Source organism: Carcharhinus amblyrhynchos, chromosome 12 (assembly GCF_965287045.1).
Source record: "Carcharhinus amblyrhynchos chromosome 12, sCarAmb.v2.hapA, whole genome shotgun sequence".
Lineage (NCBI taxonomy): Eukaryota > Metazoa > Chordata > Chondrichthyes > Carcharhiniformes > Carcharhinidae > Carcharhinus > Carcharhinus amblyrhynchos.
Genome location: NC_137335.1, coordinates 34,498,888 through 34,524,289, shown reverse-complemented (window position 1 = coordinate 34,524,289; position 25,402 = coordinate 34,498,888). Strand labels below are relative to the sequence as shown.

Below are 25,402 nucleotides of genomic sequence, written 5' to 3'. Positions count from 1 at the left end.
CTGTCTCTCTCACTTACCCTCTATTGCCGCTTGCTGCTCCTTTGAACGTGGAAAGTTTCTAATTGGTCCTGCAGCTTTGTGAGCCTGCCACTGTCTTTAATTGGAGGGCAATCCCATCTTCAGATGAATTAAGAGGATGCTCATGTGAAAATCAAAATGAGGGACTCCTCATGGGAGCAGAGTTGGGTGAAGTTTGGGACCAAGAAATAGCCTTGATCTTTGTAGGGAAAATCTTGCCTGAAGACATATTTCTCATTCAGAAGAGGTGTGTTCACCAGGCTTTTGTTTTAGGGCCACTGATCTTTGTGATAGATGATAATGATCCAGGCTTGGATACAAGGGGCATGATTTCAAAGTTTGCAGATGACACAAAACTTGAAAATATAGTACAATAAACAGTGAGGAGAATTGTGATGGGCTTTAGCCAGATTATAAGGACTGGTGAATTTAAGAGACTCAAGGCAGATGACATTTAATGCAAAGCTGAATTTGGATTCAAGAATAATCTGTGGAGGATTTTGGATTTTTAAAAGTACCAAATGATATTCTAACATTCGAGGCTTTTTCCCATTTCGATCTGACATGAAGATCCTTGTTGGCTATGGTAAGTTAGCCAATTTTGTTTGAAGATGGCTATTTTAGGCAACATTTCTTGGTCCTTCTTTAAAAACTGAACAATGAATAAGGTTACTTGACCATCTGCACAATGCTACATGTTAACACTAAGTGATAATTACATAAAGAAGTAGCAAGAAAACAATGGGTGGAATTTTACCACCCCTTTACAGCAGGAATGGGGCTGTAAAATGCTGTGGACCATTCAAATATCCATTGAATTTGATGAATGTAAAACCTCACTGGTATAAAATTCCACCCCCATTGGACTGTGTGAGATCAGCTTTCAAGGAGTTGAATACATTCAACATGTATAAGAGGAATCAAGCAATATGACTCTAAAATCCTTGTTAAATTAAACAAGTGACCAATATCATAGAGTGCCAATGCAAAAATTTGCATCTACAACTTGAGTGCTTCATAAAGATGGCATATGTTCATACAACCCTTGGAATTGTTTGCATAGTCTTTTTGATCTAGAATGCACAGCAGAAATGCCTGGAGCAATTGTAGACTTTGTGTAGAATGTTCACTGATAATCACAAAGGCCTTTGATGCAGTAATTAGAGAAAGAAATAGCAAAGGACATCTGTTTATCCTGTTAAGACCAGTAACTTGGACACAGTAATTGCTGATGATACCATAAAGATATTTCCATAACCATTTCAAAGTTTCCCTCCAAATCACACATCATCTTGATTTGGAAATGTATCACTGTTCATTCATTGCCACAGAGTTGAAATTCTGACACACACTAACAGCAATGTGGGTGTATCTACATCATATAGATTGCAGCGATCAGGATGGCACATGCTGAATAACAATTAAGGATGGGCAATAAATGCCAGCAAAGACTCCACCCCATAAATAAATAACAGAAAGCTACATGCCTGCTTTGCTCTGGGCTTTTCTTTATGCAGTTATATTGTGTATTGCGTAATTGATTTAAATGTGCCATTTTCAACCCCTGAAGAAAAAGAGCCAGAGATTTATTCCCTGATAATTGCACTACACTCTTCTGTTTCTCAAGCTGATCTACATTATGTTATTGGTTTTCTGGATCATCCTTGCATTTGGAGTTTGCACCCAACTTAAATAAATAAAACAAAGGTATATAAAGCCTACAACAAATAACTAGAATCTCCACATTGGATCAAAAAGTCAATATAAAACTGATCTTAGAAGAAAACAAAGAGCATGGTGAGTGAAAAAAAAGCTAAATGCCATGGATTGTCAGTTACAATGCACGCACAAACCAAGACATCAACAGCCACATCAGAAAGGACAATGTGGAATGTGATTACCATGTTATTCTGTTTGGAACCATATCAACCATAAGTTGAGAGTAAAACTTTGGCTGGGATTTTCCCAAAAAAATTCTAAATCCCCGATTTGTGGGAAAATGGGAGTAACTCGCACCAATTTTTTTAGTGGGATTTCTAGAATGAATCTCTGACACTCTGAGCACTGCAGAGTGCCCAGTGGGATTCACTCTGAAAATCAAGGAGCGGTCCCTATTCCCACTGAAGAGGTTGGAATCAGCGCACTGAGAGAGCCAACACTCAATACCGATCTCTGGGAGTTTGATACACACAACGTCCCAGCATTGAAATCGCTGGTCTCTTACCCCACCTCCCCCACACAACGGGCATGCTGGCCTCTCACCGATTCCCCCCCCCCCCCCCCCCCCCCCCCCCCGCCCCGCCAACACATATCACTGGCCTCTCAACACCCCCACCTCCCCCCCACCTAACCTCCCACCTCCCACGGACATCGCTTGTTTCTTAATGACCACCCCCCCCCAACACATATTGCTGGCCTCCCACACCACACCACTCCCCCACCCCCACAGACATTGCTGGCCTCTCATCTCCCCTCCCATACCAACAGACCGCTGCCCTCATCATTATCGTTTTATTGTTGACATCTCATTCCCCCCACAGACATTGCTGGCCTCTCATCCTGACCTGGACATTGCTGCACTCCACCATCCCCCTGATCCGGACACACTGGATTCTCCATTCCCCGACCCGACATCACTGGCCTCCCCCAAACCCCCCACACCCCCGACCCAGACACTGCTGGCCTCTCCATTCCCACCCCCCACCCCCAATGATCTCTCCCTCCCTCCACCAACCTGGATATTGCTGGCCTCTCCCAGCCTCCCTCACCCCCGACCTGGACTTCGCTGGCCTCCCCATCCTTCCTCCCAATCCGGAAATCCCTGACCTCCACGATTTCCCCCCGACCTGGACATTGCTGGACTCTCCATCCCTCACCCTGACCCAGACGTCACTGGATTTCCCATCTCTCCAGATCTGGACATCATTGGATTCCATCATCTCCCCCGGCCCAAAATGAAACCCATGAGCATTGTACCTCCATCGTCCACCACCACTACCATCCTGGCACCACCCCCCCCAACCCACCACCCACCACCACCACCTTGACACAATACCTGGTTGAGTTAATCCAATCAACACCTTTGGAGATGGCGCCCTCTCTATTGAAACCAGGCTGTCTGTACATTTATTATTCACCATGAAATTTACCCAGCTTGCCTATGAGTGACCCAAACTGACTGCACCTCAACTTCCTTATCAAGACATTTGTATATAAGCTGTAAGTATGGACACAAAGGCAGTCACGCCAGTAAGATGGCACAGAGGAGATGTGCTCCCACGTTCTCAGATCGTGAGCAGACCCGCCCGGCTGCTGAACGCTGTGGAGGAGAGGCGCAAGCTGCTGTACCCCATTGAAGGACATCGCCCAAGGGGTTGTGCAGCCAATTGTATCTGGGAGGCTATGGCTGCATCTGTAATTGCCCATGCACTGGCACATTGGACCGGTGACTAGTGCCGCAAAAAGATGAATGACCTTCTTCGGGTAGCAAGGGTGAGTATGGATCCCTTTCTGAAACAAAATACATGCTGTGCTTACAATGAGAAACCATCCCCAGACACCCCAAGGGTCTCATTCTCCCCCCCTTCTCTGGCTACAACCCCTGTGGTACCCCCAATCAGCACCCCACAGTGGCGAGGCATTGCCCCGATACAACCCACCTGAACGCCCTCACTTCCAACACACCTCCAATGGTCACCAACAGCCAGGTCATTGTCCAGCATGCAAGTGAGCATCAGTTGAATCCTATACATTCTATAAGAACAGAAGAATAAGGAGCAGGAGTAGGCCATCTGGCCCCTTGAATCTGCTCCGCTATTCAAATAAGATCATGGCTGATCTTTTTCTGGACTCAGCCCCACTTACCCACCCACTCACCATAACCCTTAATTCCTTTACTCTTCAAAAATTTATCTATCCTTGCCTTAAAAACATTCAATGAGGTAGCCTCAACTGCTTCACTGTGCAGGGAATTCCACAGATTCACAACCCTTTGTGTGGAGAAGTTCCTCCTCAACTTAGTCCTAAATCTGGTTCCCCTTATTTTGAGGCTATGCCCCCCTAGTTCTAGTTTCACCCACAAACAACTTCCCTGTTTCTATCTTATCTATTCCCTTCATAATCTTATATGTTTCTATAAGATTTCCCCTCATTCTTCTGAACTCCAATGAGTATAGCCCCAGTCTACTCAGTCTCTCCTCATAAGCCAACCCTCTCAACTCCAGAATCAACCTAGTGAATCTCCTCCACACCCCCTCCAGTGCCAGTATATCCTTTCTCAAGTAAGGAAATCAAAACTGTACACAGTACTCCAGGTGTGGCCTCACCAGCGCCTTATACGGCTGCAACGCAATCTCGCTGTTTTTAAACTCTATCCCTCTAGCAATGTCAAATGCCTTCTGGAAATCCAGATACACCACATCTACAGGTTTCCTATTGTCCACTGCACATGTAATGTTCTCAAAGAATTCCGCCAAATTAGTCAAACATGACCTGCCCTTCATGTACCCATATTGCATCTTACCAATGGGACAATTTATATCTGCTATTTCTTCCTTGATGATAGATTCAAGCATTTTCCCTATTACAGAAGTTAAGCTAACTGGCCTATAGTTACCTGCCTTTTGTCTACCTCCTTTTTTAAACAGTAGTGTCACATTTGCTGTATTCCAATCTGCGGGAACCACCCCAGAGTCCAGCAAATTTTGGTAAATTGCCACTAGTGCATTTACTATTTCTCCTGCCATCTCTTTTAGTACCCTGGGATGCATTCCGTCAGGATCAGGAGACTTGTCTGCCTTTAGCCCCATTAACTTGCCCAACACTACCTCTTTCATGATAACGATAGTTTCTAGGTAGTTTCTAGATGGTTTCTCACCTGCCATGGCCTTCCTGTCATCAATTTTTGGCATGTTATTTGTGTCTTTCACTGTGAAGACTGACACAAAATACCTGTTCAATGCCTCAGCCATTTTATTTTCAGTTATTACATCCCCCTTCTCGTCCTCTAAACAACCAATGTTTACTTCTGCCACTCTTTTTCATTTTATATCTTTGTAGAAACTTTTGCTAACTGTTTTTATATTTTAAGCTAGTTTGCTCCCATAATCCATTTTCTATTTCTTTATAGCTTTTTTTGTGGCCTTCTGCTAATCTTCAAAGATTTCCCGATCCTCTAGGTTTCCACTAATCTTTGCCACTTAATCTTATATCTAAGATCTTCTTTGAAGTAAGTGCCATGCTGCACTTATTACAGGGGACGACCTGATGCTCCAGTCCCTTATGATGTCACCCCCCACCCACTCCTCCCCACCCCACCCCGCACTCCTCCTGCAGAGACTCCCCAGGGCACCTCAAAAGACACCGTGGAGAGAAGTCCTGAGAAATCCTCCAGGGATAGCGCATGATTCAGCACAGGCATCAAAGACTCCATTGTTGGTGTTTTGTGTCAATCACAATGGTGGCGCATGTTAGTGGTGAGGTCTCTGGGTCACTTACTGGTGAGCACTTCACAGCTGCTGATCCACATTGGGTGGAGGTGGGAACATCCGAAGGCTCAAACACACGGAAGTCTGCTGGAGACGAGGATTCAGCTGACCCCGAGCCAGGCGCCAGACCTCTGGGATCGGTCATCCCGAAGCTGGTGGCGATACATCAGCAGACCTGGGTAGTTGTGGATTGGCTGTCAGCAACCATGCTGCAACTGCAAGGCTGTTTAGAGGAGTCAAACAGAGTGGTGTCGCAGGAAGTGGTGTTGGCACAGTGTGGTAACTATGCTAACACTGCTGGGGTGGCATCTGCAGTGGAAAGTCTGGGTCAGGAATTTGGCTTCATGTGTGACAGGGTGCAGGCTATCCTGGAGACACAGCGGGCCATGGCAGAGACACAGCAGACCACGGCTGAGGGTGTTGTTGGCATTTTGGAGGTACACTGGGTGCCGGAGGCATGTTGGACTCACAGCTTGTCATGGTTAGTGCTCTCGCAGGGACTCTGGAGACACTGCTGGCTCTGGGTTGTAGGCCTCAACAACTTAGCCCAGTCTCATAGGGCTAATGCTGAGAACATTCCAGGGCTTGGCAGCTCACAGAATACTATAACGGAGGGGCTCTAGATCTTGACTCAGTCTCAGAGAGTCAAAGCTGAGGAATTACAGACCACGGGGCAGATTCTTCTGGGCTTCCAGGACTGGAAAACCCAGGTGATGCTGAGGTTTGTAGAGCTCAGTCCAGCTGCCCTGGCATCCCACAGAGTGACCTTGGGGTCTACAGGCAACACGAGGGCGGAAGAAGGCTAGAGCTCATGCCAGGGCCTTCCATCCAGGAGACTCTGGATATCCCCACACCTTCGAAAACCCTCTTCCTCACACCAGGGCATCTCCAGGCCAACAGGATGAATAGGGTGGCACAGAAACATCAATGCCATCTGCAAGTTGGCTGGGGCCCTCCAAGTTTTGGTCCCCCCAGGGCACACCTGCCAAGTGCTTCGCAGGGTGTGGATAACAAGCGTGTGCCTCCACCTCCAGTGTGCATTCTGGGGCATCACCTAGGTGTAGCAGTAGGCCACGTAAGATAAGAAAGTTGTAGGATCGTTAAGACAGCATGGGTGAAGGTCAGTAATAGTCAGAGTGAAGGTTTTTGTAATTGTTAAGATCACTATTCATTGTTTTTTGCACCCCACAGCTGTGAATAATCTGTCTCTGATTCTATCCCCACAGGGATGAGTGCGCCTCGATCCCATGCATTGAGGCACAGTCCTCTATGCTGCATGATACTGGCCCCTCAGCCCTATTTTCCACAGCATTCACTGGACCCTTTGTCAAATACCATCACCTGGCATCTGTCCCCCGAACTCATGGGTTACAGTGGAGAGGGGAGTGAAAAACGGTGGGGGGGAAGGGTCAGGAGGATTGAGGGACCAGCTTAGGGCTGGATAGGTTGCGACTGCAGTGTCTCCTTGGGTATGGTGGGAGCAACCACCACACTGCAAGACAGCAACGAGGTGAGCCTTGCTGCAATTAAAGCATTTGTTGCTGCTCTGCCCTGCCGGATTCTAGCCATCACTGCCTCCATTCTCCAGCTCCTCATAGTGCACCTCCTCCACATCCTGCAGTTGATGATCCTCATTCTCCTCCTTCTCCAGAAAGTTTCCCCACTGCTGCACTATATTGTGGAGTATGCAGCACATAATTATAATGTAGGATGCCCGCAAAGGTCTGCATTGGAGGGCACCCCAAAAACGGTCCAGGCACCAAAACTGCATTTTAATCAGGTCTCTGCACCACTCTACAATGGACCAGATAGCACTGTGGGCCTCATTGTAGCTGGTCTTCTCCTTGTTCCCCATGTGCCAAACCTGCAGCCTGGGCTAGTCTTCATATCCCAGAGATGTCTGAACACCTCAGGACATAGCTGTAATGGGCACTCCCTGCATGCCATGCACACACCAGCACAATGATCAATCTGTGGTTGCAGACTATCTGCATGTTTAGTGAGTGGAAGCCCTTCCTGTTTATAAATGGTTGTCCCTTACCTTGCAGGAACCGCAGGGTGATGTGCATCCCATCCGCAGCCCCCTGCACATGGGGCATGCCAGCAGCGGCAGCGAAGCCTGCAGCCCAGTATTCATGCTACGTCTGGCCAACATCAAAGTTGATGTATTAGCCTGCCAGGGCATACAAGACATCCATAATTTGGCAGACACATTTAGAACATAGAACATAGAACATTACATTTGTGCACAGATTTCTGTGATATGCCACAAATTTCAGCAGCACATGGCTGCACACAGTCCCTCAAAGGACCTCGTTGTCCTGCACAGCTTCTGTCTCCACATCCTCCTACCTAGCCCCCAACCCTGGCAGTCCACCACAACACCCCCCCCCCCCCCCCCCCCCCGTGTCCCCCCTTCCCTCGCCGTGGGAGACTGCACTGTGATTTTCTGGGCCTCACCGGCAGCCCCCGCCCTCCTTCTGCATGTTTTGGCACTGGGTGGCCTTGCAGTGGCTGTGTGACTCCCTCTACCTCCTCAACCTTCTCCTCCTCAACAGCTGCCACTGTGATGGCCATCCCAATATCCATCAGTCTGAAATCCACCTGCACCATGGCGGTTACAGAGAGAGAGAGAGAGAAAGGAAGATAGATACATGTCTATTTTTTTTACTATCCTGTGACCCTCCCATTCCCTCACTGGGTCCAGTGTCCCCCTTTGTGGATGCTGGCAACACAACACCATCTGGATGCCATGTGTCACCTGAATTGATTGCTTGCCATTGGCATCATGGCCAAGGCAGGTAGTGAGAGCATATAGGGTTCGTGTGCAGGTGCAGCATTGCCATTGGGACTACTACAGCATTCCCTTCCAGGCATATGTTGTAGGTCAGGCACACAAGGTAGGGAGAGCCTCCTGATTATCACAATATGGGTTCCCATTCACTGCAAAGTCTGCAGTGTGAGTGTCTGTGTTAACATGAGCTCCCCTGCTTGGAGCACCAGCTGCCTAACTTGATGAGCCCTCCAGCAGCGCATGGCATCCTCCCCCACCTCCCTAAAACCCCAGCACTCAGTGAAGTCTCCCACCCCATGCCACAGCCAGAACAATTCAACACCTCTGGGCCTGGAACCAGCAACCCCACCAACACTCAGTAAGGTCTCTCACCTCACCCCACCCCACAATCAGAAAAATAGAACAGCCCTGGGCCTAGGGACAGCACTTCGAGCAAAAATAAACTTCCCCACCCCACCCAGCAACTTTGCAGGCTCTGCTTCCACCTTCACTCTGGGGGCTGCAGCTCCATAACACTTACTTTGTTGCTCCTCTTCAGTACTGTTATGCCAGGTCCTGACTTTTATAGAGCAGTTGTAAGCACCGCCAGCGTGACATCATGCCAGCGGGGGTGGCGGGGGGGGGGGGGGGGGGGGGAAGCGAATTTGGTTGCGAGCCTGTAATCATATGTAAAGATATGGTAAAGCATGTAAATAGCCGCCATGCTGATTTTCAGTTCACGCTAATAAATTTAGACTGGGAGACGCACGGAGGCTCAGGCGCTTAGTGGGAAGCCTGCACAACAGCCGCTGCTGATGTCTCCCAGCCTACTGCGCTGCTCTCGCTCCCTTTGTGTTTAAGTATATCTATCTCAGCTACAGCTGACCTTGCTGTTCACATGAGTGTTGGAAATGAGGAGCATGTATTCTCCAATATTATTTGATTTGATTTATTATTGTCACATGTATTAGTATACAGTGTAAATTATTATTTCTGACATGCAAAACAGACAAAGCATACTGCACATAGAGAAGGAAAGGACAGAGTGCAGAATGAAATGTTACATTCATAGCTACGTTGTAGAGAACGTGCGAGGTAGATCCATTCAAAAATCTGATGGCAACAGGGAAGGAACTGTTCTTGATTCAGCTGGTACTTGTTTGTGAAAAAATAGAAAAATAGCTTGTTCGCATTGCTCACCATGATGAGAAAGACAGATTTCAGGAAAAGTCTGAAATTAGACCAGGTACATAAAACAGTGGTTGTTTTAAAAAATATATTTGAAATATTGAAAATAAATAGTTCATCACTGTTCAACAAAGATGGTAATTTGTCAGAAACTAAATTTGCACTGCCAAATTGCTAATAGTTCTACTATCTTTACCACCACCCCCCCAATGAAAATCTACCCAGTCAAACTTGTTAGCTTAAAACTTCAAGAGATATCTCAAACCATTAAAGGATTAGCCAGCTTTACCAGCTATAAACTGTGTCTTGAAATGTCCTCCCTCATTGGAGTTCTCAAATCAGCAAAATTAACTCAAGATGGAACATATCTACAGATATGTTACAGCAGGAAAAAACTTCTTAACATTTATCCTTTCTCTCAAAGGGTAATGTGGAATTCTTTTCCCCAGAGAGCAGTGGAGGCATGGCCATTGAATTTATTCAAGCAGAGTTAGATTTTTGCTAGATAAGTGAGTCAAGGATTATGAGGGGTCAGATGGCAAAGTGGAATTGAACTACAACCAGATCAGCCATGATCTTATTGAATGATTGAGTTGGCGAGAAGGGCCGAATGGCCTTCTTCTACTTTTCAGTCCTATCATAAAATTCCTACAGTGTAGAAAGAGGCCATTCAACCCATCGAGCCTGCACCGACCACAATCCCACCCAGGCCCTAGTTTCATAAACCCACATATTTACCCTGCTAATCCACTTGATAATAGTGTTAATTTAGTATGGCCAATCAATCTAACCTGCACATCTTTAGACTGTGGGAGGAAACCGGAGCACCCGGAGAAAACCCATGCAGACACAGGGAGAATGTGCAAACTCCACACAGACAGTGACCTAAGGCTGGAATTGAACCTGAGTCCCTGGCACTGTGAGGCAGCAGTGTTAACCATTGTGCCGCCATATTGCCCCTATGTTTCTATTTTTTCTATTTTTCACAAACAAATATGAAATCTGTTTAATAACAAAATACTGGACCCTTGCACATTTATTTATCGTGCTGTTTGTTCTCTCTTTTAGGAAATAGAGTTGCTGAATCAAAAACTGCGATTTTTAAATCAGAGAATGCAAGTAAGTGATTCACCCATAAGACTGCACATTCAAAGTATTTGAGACAGACTTATTGGGAAAAATTGGCTAACCCCTAAAATGGACATGCATGAAATAATCCATGTCCTTTCATTGGGTGGCAGGCAGTAAATTTAATGTTGTTTGCAGTTTTAAGTGATTGTTGCATGCTGTTCATGGTTGTATACATCAATGAGGGACCTAATATGGCGAGTTGTTAGCACAATTTTAGGCAAACAACACCTCTTAAAGTGGAGGTACATTGTAGCTGCAAGAAGTGATGGGAGTTTCTTCAAAACTCTGTCTGGGCTGTGGTACTTTGAACAATAGCTGAACATACGAGAGAGGAAAGACCAAAGCATTCAAACAATGCACTGAAGGTCTTGGTGGAAGACCTTGGTGGAAGTTACCATTGACCAGAAACTGAACTGGATTAGCCATATAAATACTGTGTCTACAAGAGCAGTCATGATGTGGAGATGGTGGCGTTGGACACTCACCTGATGAAGGAGCAGCAGTGTGAAAGCTAGTGGCGTTTACTACCAAATAAACCTGTTGGACATTAACCTAGTGTTGTGAGACTTCTTACTGTGCTACAAGAGCAGATCAGAGGCCAGGAATCCTGTGGTGAGTAACTCATCTCCTGGTTTCCCAAATTCTATCCACAATCTACAAGTCACAAATCATGTGTGTGATGGAATACTCTTCACTTGCTTGGATGAGTGCAGCTCCAATTACACTCAAGAAACTTGACATTGTGCAAGACAAAGCAGTCTGCTTGATTGACACCCCTTCCACAAACATTCATTCCCTCCATTACCAATGAACAGTGACAACATTGACAAGATACACTGCAGGAACTCAGCACGGCTACATAGACAACACTTCCCAAACCCATGACCCCTACCATCTAGAAGGTCAAGGGCAGCGGACACATGTGAACACCACCACCTGGAAGTTCCCCTTCAAGTCACTCACCGTGGACTTGAAACCCTGGAACTCCTGCCTTAACACCACTGTTGGTGCACCTATACCACATGAATTATAACTATTCAAGAATGCAGCTCACACTACCTTCTCAAGGGCATTTAGGGTTGGGCAATAGTGCTGGCCTAGTCAGCAATGCCTGCATGAATAAAAAAGGTAGAGAGAAGCTCTGTAAGTGCAGGGGTCAGTAAACCCTTCAGACAATCAAGTAGCAGTTGGAACGTATAGCACTAAGGTCAATGTCTAGAGAATTCTTCCAAGAAATTGGATGCAGTTTTGCAGTTGCAGTTGAGTTTTTCATGGTGAGTGATTAGATTTTCAAAATGTATATTCTACTGACTGCTCCCACTTGGGTCATCCACTACACAATTCTTTTCACGACAACACCAATCTACCTTCAATCTCTTTCATTCAGAATTCAACTCGAACATCCATTTTTGTTTCCTTACTCGTATTACTTAGTACTCTTGGAAGGTCCCTCTGCACTGTAGCATGCTGCAGCTTTTCGCCCATTAAATAATAATCCCTCCTACTATTATTTCTACTAAAGTGGATAACCTCACATTTGCTAACGTTATACTCCAGCTGCCAGGTCCTCGCCTACTCACACAGCCTATCCAGATCTCTCTGCAGACTTTCTGCACCTTCCATGCAATTTGCTTTTCCACTCATCTTCATGTCATCAGCAAATTTTGTTACCCTACACTCAGCCCCCTCCTACAGATTGTCTATGTAAATGGTAAACAGTTGCAGCCCCAGCACTGATCCCTGTGGCACTCCACTAGTCACCAACTGCCATCCAGAATAGCACCCATTGATTCCAACTCTCTGCTTCCTGTTAGACAACCAATCCTCAATCCACGCTAACAACTTACCCCCAACTCCATGCACCCTAACCTTTTGCAGCAACCTTTTGTCTGGGACCTTATCAAATGCCTCTGGAAATCTAAAAACACCACATCCACCGGTTCCACTCTGTCTACCGCACTAGTCACATCCTCAGAAATCCAATAAATTTGTTAAACACAACTTGCCCTTCTCGAATCTGTGCTGCGTCTGCTTGATCAAACCTTTCTTTTCTAGGTGTCTTGCTATTTCTTCTTTGATGACGGACTCTAGCATTTTTCCAACTACAGACATTAAGCTAACTGGCCTATAGTTCCCTGCCTTTTGTCTGCTACCTTTTTTAAACAGCGGTGTAACATTAGCCGTTTTCCAATCTTCTGGCACTTTCCCAGAGTCCAGCGAATTTTGATAAATAATTACCAAGGCATCCGTTATCACCTCTGCCATTTCTTTCAGAACCCTGGGATGCATTCCATCCGGTCCCGGGGACTTGTCTACCTTCAGTCCCGTTAGTCTATCAAACACTATCCCTCTAATGACGGTAATTGCATTAAGGACCTCATCTCCTACCATCCTTCTATCTTCAATATTCAGCAAGCTATTTGTGCCCTTCTCCATGAAGACTGACACAAAAAACTTATTAAAAGCCTCAGCCATTTCCTCGTCACCCACCGCTAAATCCCCCGTCTCGTCCTCCAAGGGTCCAACATTCACTCTAGCCAGTCTCCTCTTTATATATTTGTAAAAACTTTTACTATCATTTTTTATATTTAGAGCTAGTTTAGCTTCATACTTTATCTTTCCTTTCTTTATCACTTTCTTCGTCATTCTTTGTTGTTTTTTAAATCTTTCCCAATCTTCTACTTGCCCACTATTTTTAGCTGCTCTGAACGCATCAGCTTTTAATTTAACACTCTCCATTTCCTTCGATAACCACAGCTGGTTATCTCTTCTCTTACAGTCCTCCTTTACCATCGGAATATATTTCTGCTGAGTACTGAAAAAGATCTCCTTAAAAATCCTCCACTGTTCCTCAGCTGTCCTTCCAACCACTCTGCGCCCCCAATCTACATTTGCCAGTTCCACCCTCATCTTATCATACTCCCCTCTTTTCAAACAGAGAACACTGGTTTGGGACCCTACTTTCTCATCCTCCATCTGCATCAGAAATTCAATGATCACTCGTCCCAAGAGGATCCCTCACAAGAAGATCCCTAATTCTACCTGCCTCATTACACAGTACCAGGTCTAAGATAGCTCGCTCCCTTGTAGGTTCCGTTACATACTGTTCAAGGAAACTATCCCGACAGCATTCCAAGAACTCATCCTCAAGCCCACTGCATCCGATTTGGGTCAACCAATCAATATGCAGATTAAAATCCCCCATAACTATCGCTGTTCTGTTTCTGCATGCATCAATTATTTGCTTGTTTATAGCCCGCCCCACCTCACAGTTATTATTTGGGGGCCTATAGACCAGACCCACCAGTGTCTTTCTCCCCTTACTATTCCTCATCTCCACCCACAACGATTCCACGTTTTGCTCTTTGGAGCTTATATCTTCTCCTGCTACTGCCCTAATATTATCCTTTATTAACAGAGCTACCCCACCTCCTTTTTCCTCCTGTCTATCCTTCCTAAATGCCTGATACCCCTGGATATTCAGTTCCCAGTCCCAGTCACCCTGCAACCACGTATCTGTAATGGCCACTAGATCATACCCATTCGTGCTGATTTGCGCCATCAGCTCATTCACTTTGTTCCAAATGCTTCGTGCATTCAGGTGAAGTGTCTTTATACCAGCCTTTATCTGGACCTTATTTGTAGAAACGCCACTAACCTCTCTCGTGTCCCCTACTCCTTTAATCAGTGGAACATCTTGAACATTAACCTGCACAAATACCCTCTCCTTTACTTTATATTTTGTAATTTCCCCCACCCCTGCACCATCCCCCCCACTAATTAGTTTAAAGCCCTATCTACAGTCTTAGTTATACGATTCGCCAGGACTCTGGCCCCAGCACGATTCAGACGAAGACCATCCCATCTGAACAGGTCCCATTTGCCCCAATACTGGTGCCAGTGCCCCATAAATTCGAATCCATTCCTCCCACATCAATCTTTGAGCCACGCATTCATCTCCTTAATCCTGTTTACCCTGCACCAATTCGCATGTGGTTCAGGTAGTAATCCAGAGATAACCACCTTGTTGGTTCTGCTTTTTAATTCGGTTGCCAGATTATCATACTCCCTCTGCAGATCCTTAGTTCCTATTTTGCCTATGTCGTTGGCACCTACATGAATCACGACGACCGGATTCTCAGCCTCCCACTCCAGGCTCCTTTGCAGCCCAGATGAGACATCCTGGACTCGAGCACCAGGCAGGCAACACACCGGAGCACCAGGCACCCAGATTTCCAGCACGGTCAGCCGGAATGGGTGAGAGGCTGGTTAATTTCCTGAAATTTACTGAAATAGTGTTTCACATTTCTTTAGTGAGCCCGGTGGTCAATCGTCCGGACTCATTTGCCTATATGACCTCGCTGGAAGAGGTTCTCTCCGGTAGGAAAACTCCTGCTCCCCATGAGCGCGGAACAGTCGTGTTGGCCTCACCAATGGAACCAGAAGCCCATTGACGCACCCCTGGGAGGCTGAGGCAAGGCGGGGATTCTCTATGGGTGGTGTCAAACTGGCAGTGTCACCCTGGTACCATGGCAATGCCCCACTGGGGCCCACTGCCACGCTGCATGCGATCGGTGGGGGAGAGCGTGGGCTGCAATCAGTGGGGGAATCAGCGGCAGTGCGATCAGTGGCAGGGAGGCGTCCACAATTGGTGAGGGAGGGAGTCTGTGATCTGTTTGGAGGCAGGGGGACAGGGGTTGCATCTCGAGGCTGCCTGCAGTAGCAGAGGCCTGACAGCTATATTTGTCAGAATCTTGCTATTGTTAACACACATGTGCAGCATCAGAGGTTTGCACATGCACAAACCTCCCTCTACAGGCTGTCAAGCATGTTAAGCTCCCCACCACCCGACTTTAGCGAGAAACAGACTCGCCCACAATTTTAAAGACAGAGTACATAAGATTGGGCCTGAAAACCCACCGAAAAATGGATCTGGAATTCTCCTAGTTTCACGCCTGCCCAACACTTAGAAAAAATCTCGTAAAATTCCTCCCTTTAAGTGAGTAAAGGTAGAAATCCACTTGTCAGTCCCTCACCAGCTAGCTTTCAGGTTTGACAAAGATGGTGCAGAATAGAAAGCAGCAAGAAAGAACTGGAGGAAGCTTGGCAGGTATGTATTATGCACATGGTTGCATAATGGTATTGACACTATTCTAGTAATCCACAGACTCAGGGCAAAGCCTGAGACCCAGGGTTCAAATCCTACCACAGCAGAAGGTGAAATGCAAATTCAGTAGAAATCTGGAATTAAAAGTCTAATGATGATCACAAAACTATTTTTGATTGTTGCCATCCTTACCTGGTCTGGCCTACATGAGACACAGATCCGCAGCATTGTGGTTGACTCTCAAAAGTCCTCTGGAGGCAATTAGTCATGGACAACAAATTCTGGCCCAGCTGGTGATGTCCACATACAGTAAATGAATTTTTAAGAAGCTTGTGGAGGAGACACTGCTGGCCATTATGGGGACGGGTTCAGACAGGACTGAAGGGACCAATGGTGAGGTTATCTGCACATCAGATCCTCCTTCTCATCCCACTTCTCCCTCATTCTTCAAACTCTTTTGACTCACAGGCTCCCCTCACCACAATCCAACCCTTGCCTCAAAGTTTCATGGAAGACAGGCACAAAAGGAATGAACAAGCTTTTTGTTTGTTATGTCATGATTGAATTTATGAAGTTGAATTAAATTTCCTGATAGTTTAGGTTGTTGGAGAGTAAGATTTTGTGATGGTCAGTGCTAGTGGACAGATCTTTAACACTGCAGACAAGACCCAATTCCATGGTTCCAGTGGTCCAATTTTTGCCAGTGTAGGAGAAGAGTGTGAGCAGCTTGCATAGTTGAGGCTTAACTGAAACCCCAAACTTCCATTAGTTTTGTGAAACAATGCAAGCTAAGGAAAACACTACTTCTTTGACAGCTGAGATCTATTTGGCTAATAGCTCGTTGTTTATTTACACACGATAAAGAAGTGTCAAGTGCTTGCCGATGATCCTAGACTTACCACAAATCAACAACTCGCTTGCTGTATAAAAATAAACAAGGGTCAATTGGGTTTGTTAAAAAGACATTTTACGCCAATAATGCAGTGCTGATGTCATAAAATGATTGATGTGAGCAGTCTGTAATGTCCTAACTTTGTTAATGTTTGTGGATTTTACACAAAAGGAAAGGATATGGCTTGCACAAAGAACAACAGATTTATTTCTAGGAACTCTTGTCTGTACAGAGTACTAACTACAGTCCAATTTTTAAAAAAGATCAAAGGGCAGGACAGAAGAGGGGAGTACAATCTTTAGGAGCTGCCTTAGTGTCCAAAGATGTGTAGGTTAGATGGATTAGCAGTGGTAAACGTATAGGGTTATGTAGATAGGGTGGGGGAGAGGGCCTGGGTAACATACTCTGTCAGAGAGTTGGTATAGACTTGATAGGCTGAATAGCCTCTTCTGTACTTTAGGGCTTCTATGATTCTATGACAACTACCATCAGTATGCAGTGGTTTACTGCTGCTTATGAGGTCCTAAGATTATTTGTACAATAACCCAACTGCTTGGGTGTCTTAGGGCATTTCTGCATTTCTGACAAAGCAGTCATATCCTTAGATCAATTGCAACCACTTCCATAAACGTATCTCCTAACATTAGTTAACAAATAATAATTGAGGAGATCCTGCAACCTGTACATTATTCACTCTGCCAGATTATCATCCAAAGACAAAAGTCTATCCTGTGATGGAAGGATTTCTGAAAAAGGTAGAGCTGGGTCATGTGGCTTCAGAACAAAGAACGAAGAACAGTGCAGCACAGGAACAGGCCCTTTGGCCCCTCCCACGCCTGTGCCAATCATGATCCTAAACTAAAACCGTATCCACTTACAGAGTCGGAATCCTTCCATTCCGATCCTATTCATGTATTGTCTAGTTGCTCCTTAAGCACAAAAATTTAAAGAAAGAAAAAAAATCAGGAAACATTACTGTTAGAAATGTTGACATGGAAGATCAAAAAACAAATACATTAAAAAACGGGGCTGGTTCTATAAAGGCCAGATGATCCATCATTATTAAATTAACGTATTCTTGAAGATAACAACTTTTATTTTTATATAACACCCAAAACGCAGTAAAGCATCCCTCAGTGCTTGATAGGGGTGATATGAGACAAATTCTAACACTAAACTACCTATGGAGATACTGGGACAAAGGACTGAAAGTGTTGTTAAAGAGATAGTTTTAAACAGGAAATGGAGACGGAGACATTTAGGGAGGAAGATTCCAGAGGATAAGACTGAGGCAACCAAGAGGAACATGCTGTCCACAGAGTGAGTAGGGCTGTCATCAAGAGGCCTTATACGTCTGTAGTCATCATCATCATCATCATCTAGCCATAGTCTCAAAGGACTCAGGCATCTCTCCCCATTAGAGAGAGAATTTTGGCAATTTGTAGCTTGAGGGCCACCATTCCACAAGTGTGGGCCAAGGAATAGAAGCAGGGTCTCCATGAAACACCACAGCAGCATGGGAATTGAACCCCCACCATTGGTGTCATTGTGCATCATACTCTAGCTGTCTAGCCAAGTGAGCTAATTTACCTACTCCAGTTACAGTATTCAGGGAATATTTCTGTTTTCTCAGTCAGGAGCAGTTTGCACATTATTTATGTTCTTCAATGAAAGTGCTGACGGAAATCTGTCATCTCTTGCAGGCAGACCTGCAAACTCAGCTGGGCAAAGGCAGCTCTCAAGTGACTGTAAAGGTGGCTGTGGCAATGAATTTCTACCTGTTGGGATCTTTCCAGGTTGGATCAGGCAGCATCTCTAACATCTATTGCTGCCTAAGGGAGGTAACTGATGCTCTGTATACCAGAGAGTGTCTTCTCTCCACAGAGAATCGGGTGTAGCACATATACGGCTTTGCCAGGATAAAAAGCACACTGGTGATGCAATGTGCCAACAACTGCAGGCACTTGGCTCTGTGGACACAGTATCTAATTGCAAAGCTGTATTGAAACCACAAAGGGCTCCACTCACTGAATGTGCAGCTGATGGGTGACCCATGCTCAGCACACTATGCAATGAACATTGGAATCCTGGCAGTAGTCTGTATCAGTTCCCTCAGGATTGGAGCCACCATGTCAAACTAGAGGGTGGCAACTGGGTGACAAGGGCAAATCATTGGCCAGCCATTTTATGACTTTGGGTGTACAACACAACCATACATTCCAGTGTACATATGATGAGGCTCATGTTGTCACAAGAAATATCATTAACTGGACTATTGGAATGTTCAAACAATGCTTCTGCTGTCTGAACCAGTCCAGAAGAGCCTTGTAGTATTTGTCAGTCTGGATATCCTGATTCCACATGGTCCTTCACAACCTTGGCATCATGAATGTTGCCAACTGGGCGAGGAGCTGAGGAGAAAGGGGAGGAAGATGAAGATAAGGAAGAGGAGTAGGAGGGGAGACAACAGCACATCCTCTGCCCAATCAGGTTATTCAAACTAGCCACACCTGACTGTGGTTCCAGTAAACATAATGGCAAAATTCTCATTTTTCAACAGTCCTATCTTATCTTCCTTAACAACCCTATCTTCCCTGATGGTCGTTGACCACCATAATGTCCCCTTGGCTAGAATCCTGAAATAAAAGCCACCTCAACAACCTTTCTACACCAACTTTATCAAACAAACCATTCAGTATTCCATACAAAACTGAGCTAATCACCTCTGTGCATTACTTAAGTGCTTTTCATGTAAATACATTTGTGAGGTCTAAAGTTCCTACACAGTGTTACCCAGTGCTGCAGCATGGCTGGTGGAAGGCTGCTGACTCTCATTGGAAGGGAAGACTGCAGATGATCTTGTGGAATACCTTTGAGCAGCTCTGGCTCGAGAAGACTCAGCTTTGAATGGCACCACCTCAGCATGGGTAGTCCGGGCTTGCTAGTCAACAGGTGCATGAGCAAAATGACAGTGGTGGGAGCATGAATGAAGGTGGAACATCTTGTGCACCACGGGGCCTCTGCCACTCCCTTGGGATGGTGCCTCAGCAACCCTCGTAATTTGTCGGAAGACAGATTGCTGGGCTGCTGTGACACCCTGCCAACCCTTTGAACACTAGTATCGGCAGCCATGATGGCAGCAGCCTGAGTCTGCAAAAAAATTGAGATTGCATAGCCTCAGTGAGAGCTTCCAATGCAGCATGCAGACATTGGGTGACTTCAGTTTATGCTGCAAAGGAAGTTGAGATAACAGTCTTCAGATGCTGCATTATCATTGAGTTCACAAGTGTTCTAGTGGTGTTGGCCAGCACTTACATGCTGGAAAAGAAGGGTGCCAAATCTGCACAAAGACTGTACCAATTTGGAGCCAGATCCTCCATGCAGCTTTTCTGACAGGCCTATCAAAAACACCATGACGATGAACTTAGGAAAAAATTCTAAGTCCAGAATGAGCCTGAAAATGGGAGAGTTTCAGAGCTGATTTTTTAGCGAGTCCAAATCTGGTATCTTAGTCACTTAGTGCATGAACAAATCCTGAAATGTGGGTCCCGATTCTCCCATCGCGACGCACCAGTGCTTTGGCTCATCAGCTGGGAGAAGTACGTGTCAGCCATTTTGCAGGATTTGTGCATGCATTCCCGATGCATGTGTGTCTCCTACAGCTGGAGAGCAGGCACAATCAGGACCACACTGGAAACCAGCGGGAAGACAAGGTAAGCGATTTTAATCTATTTTTTAATGTAACTTAAATGTCACAATCAGGCCCGAGACTGAATTCTCTGGGCCCAATAGCATCTCCCACCCTGCCAGTATTTCACTTTGACGGGGTTTAGAATGGCTCTCCATTTGCAGGGAACTAATGGGAGATCCTGCTGGAGTGAAGGGAGGCAATCAGGAATCTCCAGGGGTTGGATGCTGGGGAGGTGGTGCCCCCTAGTCAGGGGTATCTTGGAAGTGCCAGCCTGTACCCCTGGCACTGCCCAAGGGGAATAGTGCCCATGCCACAGGCCACCTTGACACTGCTCTCCGAGCATTAGGCAGTGCCAAGTGGACAGGGTCAAGAGACAGGGACAAGGAGCCTATTATGGACAGGCCCCCCCCCCCATCGCTGGAGGTAGGAGGGGGCCCCACTGTCATTCTGCATTGGGATTGGTTGGGGCTGGAGGGAGGCTAGTGATTGAGGCGGGCTAGGGGGTTGGTCTGCTGGGGGGAGCCCGCCTTCCATGGGGCAAGTTTTCCGGGAGGGGAGGGGAATGGGGTATCATCACTGCCGGGGGGGGGGAGCTGGAGATCGCAGTGCTCTGGGACGGGTGGGGGGTGGGCGGTGGGGGCGGTAACAGGGCTGGCCCGGAAATGCTTGTGTGGGCCAGGATTGGACCATGGGGATGTCTTGAGGGACAGTACTGCAAGGGTCCCAGGCTGGTGTCCATCTTGGATCCCGGAGAAGCCGCCCCTCGTTCTTTAGCCCCCTGCTCGCAGTCAGCTCTGAGACAGGCGATGAACTCGAGGTCTGCACTTGCTCTAGGTGCTTCCTTAAGACAATCTCTCCCACATGTACCCAATAGCATACCAGTCCCATCCTGGACTCAACTGCTCCCTCTATCCATGCAGGACCATTTGTGAAATTCCTCACCCAGAGTTTTTCACCCGTGTCGAAATGCCTCTCTTGGCGACTGTTGTCTTGGCCCTTACATTGGCTTCTTGGTACTATTTTCCAATTGGACTGCAGATGCTCTAAATAGAGAAGAAGGGCTACAGCTCCTGCTACGATACTTGGTTAAGTTTTACCAGAAAGATGAGTTCTTGGAGAATCATGAAAGATGAGTGATGTTAGACAGGATTAGGAGACAAGACACCCAGTCCATGGAAGAGTACATCATGGATTTTGATATGGGCCACAACAGGCTAATGAAATTTAATTTGGTGATTCCAGATGCAGTACTAGCTGTTAAGTTGTTGGACTGTGCATGTCTGTCGCAAATGAATATTCTTTTAGTAATGATCAGATGGCAGCATCATTAAAAAAGTGTTTTGGGAAACAATCCTTCCCTGCCACCTTGTTCAGTGAAGACCGGAATGCCATAGCGTCCAGAACAGAAGAGTCGATGGTGACTCAACAGCGTGCCAGACCAAATGGAAGATGAAAGCCTTTAATCAGGCAGTTACGTTAACATCAGACCTAGTGTTGAAAACAGTTATAACCGATTTAAAAACGGGGAAAGGAGACGCATAATGGATACTGATAAAAGATGTTTAAATCAAAGGAATGCTAGCGGATTGTGAATTGCTGTTTCCATTGTGATTTCCCCATACCACTACATTGTAAACTGTCCAAAAAGAAGAAATTGTGTCTTTGAAACCACATGTGACAAAGAATACGTGGAAACCAACAATGTAAGGATAAGGGCCAGGAAGACATTGTTTTGGTGGCAGAAAAGGTGAGTCACATAATGAGCGTCCTGATGATAGCCTCTTTCAACTGTGCTGTTTTAGATAGTGAATGTACGTGCACTGTTTGTGGCCAAGATTGGCTAGATTTGTTACTTAGGGTCTTTTGATCATAAAGACCCAAAGAAAGTAAAAGAACATGATAGTTCCACCTGCTTTAGATTTGGAGATGACAACACTTTAACATCCTCCAAAAGGGTGATACATCCCTGTAAGATTGCGGGAATCAGTTTATTTATAAGTACAGATGAAGAAAGCTCAGATGAACTTTGATTTAAAACAGGGTAAAGCTGTGGTATTTGGGAAAACTGTGGACCTATATTTTGCAAGATCTGGCCATTATCGTCTTCCTTTAAGTGAACCGAAATTATCAAACCAAAGGATTCATGAGGTATTAGTGACGCTAACAGACAACAGCATGATGGACAAGAAGAAGATTATTGTGAAATTCCATAAACAGTTTGGTCATCCAGCACCACAGAGACTGAGAGCACTGCTGCAGGATGCAGATGTGCTGGACAAAGGATATAATGATCTCATAGAACAAATATCAGCCCAGTGTGAAATTTGCATAAAATATAGAAAGAAACCCCCATGTCCAGTTGTGAGTCTAGCATTAGCATGAGATTTCAATGGTGTAGTGGCAATGGATCTAAAATGAAACAAGGACAAAGGCGTTTAGCATATCCACGGTGATTTACAGATAAAAAGACCATTATAGATACAATTACGACCCACTGGATTGGAACAGGATTGAGAGCACCGTCTAAATTTTTGACGGATAATGGGGGCAAATTCGCAAATGATGAGTTTCAAGATATGTGCAAAAATTTAAATATTGTAATAACCACACTGCAGCAGAGAGCCCATCCAGCAATGGCCTCTGTGAAAGGAATCATGCAGTTTTAGATGACACGTTGCATAAAATTTTGGCGGATCAACCGGCTGTAATGCAGATTGCATTAGCATGGTCAATGCACGTGAAAAATTTGTTACAAATGGGTGGGGGGCTATACTCCATACCAGTTGGTATATGGGAGGAATCCAAAGTTGCCGTCAGCATTAATAGATGCTTCCCCGGCACTAGAAGGGATAAGCATTAGCCCCAAGTTTTCTGCACACTTAAACATGATGCATGCATAAGAACATAAGAAATAGGAGCAGGAGCAGGCCATCTAGCCCCTCGAGACTGCCCCACCATTCAATAAGATCATGGCTGATCTGAAGTGGATCAGTTCCATTGACCTGTCTGCTCCCCATAACCCTTAATTCCCTTATCGATCAGGAACCTATCTACCCATGACTTAAACATATTCAACGAGGTAGCCTCCACCACTTCAATGGACAGAGGCAATGCAGGAAGAAAGGTTTTCATTAAGGTTGAGGTTACAGAACAGATAAGAAGGGCCCTAAGGCATCGCATAAGACCATCGGGGGTATGTTTTGAAAAAGGGGATAGGGTCTATTATAAAAGAGAGGGCAAAAAGGAGTGGAAAGGGCCTGGAGAAGTGATAGGAACAGACGACAAGCTAGTTATAGTACAACATGGTAACCGCTGTTCTCTGTTGTCACACCTTTACGCGAGCCCACTCTTCGAGAGTAGTGGGATATCGGTATGAATTTTGAGCATCTAAGCAAAATGTAGAAGTGCAGGAGGCACCTTGTACCTCACCTTATACCACACATGTACATATCCTGAGTTATTATGAAGATCAGTCAACAACAGATGAGGGAAAATCGGATGATCAACAAAGTACCAGTGAAGCAGGGGATGAAGCTGCTACTTCAAAGTGTCAACTACCCAAAGTAGGCACAGTGGCTTCCTACATACCCGAAGAATCAAGCGAGTGGAGGGAGGCCACCATAATTGGGAAAGCAGGAAAGGCTTCAGGAAAGTACAAACACTGGTTCAACATACAAAGAACAACAAAGAACAGTACAGCACAGGAACACGCCCTTCGGCCCTCCAAGCCTGCGCTGCTCATGTGCCCAACTAGACCATTCTAATTGGAAAAAAAAATTGCCCCTTGGCCTGGGAAGCAAAGAATATAAGGAGGGTAGTCAAAAGCATATTGGTGGCTGAAATCCTAGCATTAATGGAGATGTTGGATATGGGGATATATCTATCTGACACATTAACAGAATTATTTTTTAATGGGCATATCAGGTAAGAAAGTACAAATTGAGTGTTATGTGGACAATTGGTCTTTATAGCATAATGTCTACTCAACAAAAAATGTAGCAGAAAAACTATTAAAAATTGATTGTCAGCATTAAGCAAACGCTGGAAAACAAGGAAGTTTCCAAACTTAACAGGGTCAGTACAAATCTCCAGGCATCCATCTGTTTTACAAAATGGGATGCAGGTAATGGAAAGTTAATAAAAATACTGATGGATGCTGGTCTTAAATTATTTTGAAAAAACATATAAAGGGAATCTATTAGTATGTAATCAGTGACCACTTTGTAGTGGACTGTAATGTAACCAATGGGAACAAGATATAAGGGTCAGCTGACCCAGTAAACCATGGAACCAATAATAGAGAGAGCTGACTAGCTGATTCACTGTAAATAGGAACCTGTGTAGAATTATGGGAAGCTTGGACTGGCTCAGCGTGAGGCCCCAAGTTTTGAGTAATGATGTTTCTTTATTAAACCTTTTCTCTGATTTATAAGTTGGAGTAAGTTTTGTTGTATTTTCATATCTGCAATTTTGAAGAATTCCTTCTGAAGAAACAAATGCTCCAGCATCTTTATCTTGGATACTCCTGGATGCCCATGATGTCATTCAGCCAGTATGGCCTGACAACACTGAGTTGGGACTTTGAACCATGCCTCCCAAAGTAGTATCCTGTCTTTGATGATGATCTGCTCTCTTCTGCTCAAACAGGAGTGGAATTGTGATTGGTGTTTCCATTTCCCCTGTTAGTACAAACTGTTTAACTTTCGCTAATACCAAGTCCTTTTGTATTCACAGGTGTATGTTGTGCGCAGCCACCAGGAGGGTGTCCAGAAAGTTCAGCATCATCACCATTTCTTTTACTCTGGGTACCAATGGTGAGGTGTCTGGCACTGGAAGCCTGCTTAGGGCATCAATGCTTGCTACTTGAATTCCTGGCAGTGCTCCAGCTGATACTGGTATGCTGTCGGTAATAATGCCCAGCGCTGGATCTGGGCTGATGCTATTGGTGGCGCTGCTTTGTTCTCTTTTAGCAAACCCAGCAACAGTTTGTGATCAATGACAATCATGAATTTCTGCCCATACAGATACTGGTGGAATTTCTTTACTGCAAAAATTAAGACCAATCCTTCTTTTACAATCTGGGTGTACCTCTGTTCCACTGTTGCTAGGGTCCTGG

General features: G+C 45.4%; 1 protein-coding gene across 1 annotated transcript in view; it reads left to right on the top strand.

Annotated features, from left to right (window-relative positions):
- LOC145350708 (chitin synthase chs-2-like) overlaps positions 1-25,402 on the top strand; it is a 206,058-nt gene that overhangs the window by 89,869 nt on the left and 90,787 nt on the right. Inside the window, exon 8 of the mRNA XM_080199914.1 lies at positions 10,534-10,584. Within this exon, the coding sequence (XP_080056040.1) occupies positions 10,534-10,584 (51 nt within the window). The remainder of the gene's footprint in view (positions 1-10,533; positions 10,585-25,402) is intronic.